This window comes from Olea europaea, unplaced genomic scaffold (assembly GCF_002742605.1).
Source record: "Olea europaea var. sylvestris unplaced genomic scaffold, O_europaea_v1 scaffold126, whole genome shotgun sequence".
NCBI classification, from domain to species: domain Eukaryota; kingdom Viridiplantae; phylum Streptophyta; class Magnoliopsida; order Lamiales; family Oleaceae; genus Olea; species Olea europaea.
This window is the reverse complement of record NW_019230046.1, coordinates 338,107-342,533: the sequence shown is the minus strand read 5'-3', so window position 1 is coordinate 342,533 and position 4,427 is coordinate 338,107. Positions and strand designations below refer to the sequence as shown.

The following is a 4,427-nucleotide window of genomic DNA, read 5'->3' as shown; positions in this document are numbered from 1 at the left end:
CAAGTTGGAAGGGAAAAATCCCACATTTCTGAGTGCATATTGGCGATGAAACTGTGAGTTCATGAAAGACTATTATTCGAGTCCATGTGCAAAATCCAGTTTCCTCCCGGCAAGATTCAAGCCCTGTGTAAGTTCTACATCTTTTACAAATAGACAGCCTCTGATCTCCATGTTTGGATTTCAAGATTTTTGGATTTTGACAGTTATTTTTGCATGATGACTTGGATGTTAAATTTTAGTATTTGAATCATAAGATATTGTGAAGTATTTGTGAATGCTATGCTGGTGAATCTATCTTTGTCATAGATGGTAGTGGATATGATGGGATAAAGCAGAATTATTTTTCATTCAAGTATAAAGGGTCTAAAATACATATAAATTCAGTATATCTATACAAGATTTTACACATTACTTTTATTCAAATCCATTCATGTATCCTGATGCCAAATGGTCTCCTCCATAGTAATTCATATATTGAATAACTTCTATCAAAGAAAGATATATTATGGTAGAACTTTGAGCTCAGTACTTAGATATGGTTTTTCTAAACAACTATCAGTGTTGCTTTTTCTGGTGTTCTAAATTCCTTTTGATGGTATTGAAATATATGGTTTTGTCACCTCTCCAACGATATCTCCATTATGCAGGATTTTAGTAGCTCAAGCAATTATTTGTTAATCCAATTCACAGTTTGAAACCAAAAAAATCTCCCAATAAACCGGAAGCTGGTACACATTTCAATAATTCTAGCCATATCAATGCAGCTTATGATTCATGAAAACAAATAAACTGGTGTGCAGAATTACCCAAGACAATGAACAAGTCTTTTTCTTACATCCCTGTTTGACATCCATTAAAAAGAGTTACTTTTTCTGGGTGTGATTTTTTGAAAAATGTTGTTAAAAAGTAATAAAAAAAAATGTTGGATTTACGTGCAAATATTTTAATGTGTGAATGTGTGGTTGTAATAAAAAAATGTTGGATTTACGTGCAAATATTTTAATGGGTGAATGTGTGGTTGAAAATGAGTTTTGGAAAAAAAAAAAAAGAACTTTGATTTAATGGATGTCAAACAGGGCTTAATACTGCCCGCTCCTATCTAATATTGTGTATCAAACATGTTCCCAAAATTGCAATTTTCAAAGTGTCTGATGACCAAATATGCCCCCAAATCGCAATTTTTAATGTGTGTGCGATGTTTTCTCAACATTCAGCAGCATGAAAGAAAAGGAGAGCAATTTGCTATGCCTACATAAAATATGACAAGATGATCGAGAACAAAATAGAATTTAGAAGCTGGGTAACCAAAATTCAAAGATGTATTTGAAATCAGCTATATAATTTATGAATTTATTCTTATTCTTATTACAATTCTAGTGAACACTATGGACTAAATAAATAAACTCTATAAACAACATGATTTGAAACACAGGTAAAAACATGTTTGTATGGAACGAGAAAATATGGAAATCAATTTGCCAACAATTAAAGTAAAAAGGGACATTTTTGCTTACAAATTAGTGCCTGTAATCCGCGGATATACAAATGACATTGCTTGGGTCCGTAAATTCTTCAACTTGCTCCATTTTCCAGATAGAATTGATGTGCTTCACAAATTGATATGGAGAAGTTCTTAAATACGTACGAAGTGGAATGCAACAGATGACAACAAAGTGATCGCCAGCACAAGCAAGGAGACGTCTGGGCGGAAACCGGCATTTGGTAGATATGGATATGCATCAGGAGGTGGCATGACACAGTTGTCACCATTGAAGTAGATTCTTCGAGGAAAGGCCCAACCTTTCTCAAATGTGAAAGTAGATTTGTCCTTTTGGAATAGAAGCTCCGACTGCACATTTCCTAGAGGACCAGCTTGCGAAAGCAAATCGTTGTAAAATTTAACACCCCATAACATCGCAGTATCGTCTGTTTCAACAGAAAGCAAAATATTAGATTGATTTTGTTCCCAGTCTCCCAGTGAACTAGTGGATAGCAAGGAATTAATGAAGGGGGTGGGGGGGTTAAGTACACTGGTGGCTAGGCTGCATCAACACCGGCGAGACACCGACACGACATCGGAAAAGGCAATTTACGTGTCCAACTTAATTTTTTTTTGTGTATAATTGGACATGTTGTTGACATGCTATGAGATAAATTGCCGACATGCTAGAATTAATTAAACAAATACACTTTACAACATAAAAAATATAAAAGTAAAATATAAAAAATGAAAAAATAATGATAATATTACTTTAATTAGGGTGTCGAGGACGTGTCGGTACTTCTTTAAAAATTGCATGTTGATGTATCCAGGTCTTGTTGCATCCGACACTCATGTCCATGTCGATACTTCCCAGATTAGTAATTATTAAACTTTTAGTGAAATTTCATGTTGTTCTCTAAACTCATTTTGTTTCAAGTTGGTCATTGAATTTAAAAATTTGTTATAATTAGGTCACTCCATCCATATTAATTCAGTTTTGACTAATGGACAGGGTAATGTGACAGACTTGTCTGTCCGTTTTCATTGGTCAAACTAACTGACATGGGCAGAATGATCAAATGGAAACAAACTTTGTTGTTCAGTGATCTAACAACCAACTAGAAACTAAATGAAATCTAATGACTGATATGAAATTTTGCTAAAAGTTCGTTATGATCAGTGTGTTTTACCCAGAAAAAAAAATAGAGAGACCATCAGCAAATTTTAAAAATGACTTACTTATATCTTGATAAGGAGTTAATGGCTTGTAGTTAAAGCTGAATAACTGAGTTAGATTGTCGAAATTGGGATGTTGCACGACCAAGTTCCACTGCGTATAATTCATCCTGTAATTGAAGTTCGTAATTGTAACCTTCACCCTCCAGTAGTCCTTGTAGTTCAGTTTGACGTGCCAGTGGACTCGAATGGGGCACATATGGCTGGTGCATTGGACTAGAGGTGCAAAATTATTCTTCCCATGGTTTGAAACAACTGAAGCAAGGTGTGGCATGTCAGGACTGCAAGTAGAAAATGCATAAGAACCAGCAGAAAAGTCGACAGACAAATCTAAAGAAGATAGAAAATTGAAAGGCTTACTTCACACAACTTCCCGGCTGAGTACCATTATTTTGGCATCCACAAGTGCAAGTTGGGCATGGAACAATAGTATCGTTGTAGAAGGATGAGAGTGAGACACAGCAAGTCGGAGTTTTTTGGGCCAGAAACTGTGAATATGTGCATGTAACATTCCATGTCACTGCAATAGGAGAAGGTTGAGAAGGCTCTCAATGGTTCTAATGTATAAAAGAAAAATAAATAGGGGCAAATTTTTGACACCTTATATGGTATTGGCATTGTGAAAATAGAATATATGCAAGACAAAACAGGCAGCAGTTTTTAAACGATAATATTTCCATATTATCAATTATAATTCACAACAAAAAAAAAAAAGTCTAAGATTTAATTATCTGAATTCTCATATATGCATTTTATAATATCCGCAAGCTCGAGGACTACATAATTTTTCCACCCCCGCCTTTGAAGGTCAAAATCAACAATATATGCAAACATAGTGTTGAACCACATCATCTAATTCTAAGCTTATGATCTAAGAGAGTAGACGAATTTATTTATTTATATTTGTCTTCAACATGCCTAATCAGATGCAGCGTGGATTTAACCACCTCATTTAAATGTTTAAGCTGCTAAAGAGAGGATAGATTTACATTTTTTCTTTTTTAAATTTTATTTTATCTTCAACTAATAGAGACACTATATTTGAAATAACTTACTCATTGCTTGTGTCTGTCTTCTCCCATCTTGGGAGACAAACTTCGTAGGTTTCCCTACTTTTGCAGGTCCACAAGTATAGCCTGGCCCTGGTGCTTTCAAAGTGAAGTTCTTCGGCACTCTAACAGTTTTGTTGGTGGTTCCAGCCGCACCAACGCTAACCTGGAATGAGCTTGCAGCATTGGACGGATCTTGGACCCATGAATTAATTACCCCTCCTTTGCAACAATTTGCAATCTGTTGGTTATATGGAGTTCCAGGCAGTAGGTCAACAACCGTTGGATCTTTTTTACAGCAATGTGGAATATTCCCTTTATACTTCGAACAATCTCCTTGCTCTGTTGTTTGGGCACCCATCATGCTCCATATCACCTCCTTCTTCGCCCACGTCCATCCCAAAGTCCAACCTGGTGCTTGAATGTGACGATATTGTTGGAAGTTAAACATTGTCACCACAGCCTGACCATGTTAAGAATAAAATGCAAGGGATCAAGAATCGGACAATGCATAAAAGGAGAGGAAAATATTAAGTTGGAAGAAGTACTAAAAATGGCACCGGAGAATGTTATGGATAAACCTTAATCCCTAACTCTAAGAGCAATAATAGACGAAAAAGAAATCGAAATCACACCTCTATGACCTTTTTCACACACAG

General features: G+C 35.6%; 1 protein-coding gene across 2 annotated transcripts in view; it reads right to left on the bottom strand.

Annotated features, from left to right (window-relative positions):
- Positions 1–1,320: 1,320 nt before the first annotated feature.
- The window catches only part of LOC111374567 (protein COBRA-like), a 4,913-nt gene continuing 1,806 nt past the window's right edge, over positions 1,321–4,427 (bottom strand). For both annotated transcript variants that reach the window (XM_022997250.1, XM_022997251.1), the window contains exons 3-6: positions 3,775–4,231; positions 3,080–3,239; positions 2,723–3,000; positions 1,321–1,926 (exon numbers count right to left, since the gene is read on the bottom strand). In XM_022997250.1, the coding sequence (XP_022853018.1) occupies positions 1,634–1,926; positions 2,723–3,000; positions 3,080–3,239; positions 3,775–4,231 (1,188 nt within the window). In that variant the 3' untranslated portion in view covers positions 1,321–1,633. The remainder of the gene's footprint in view (positions 1,927–2,722; positions 3,001–3,079; positions 3,240–3,774; positions 4,232–4,427) is intronic.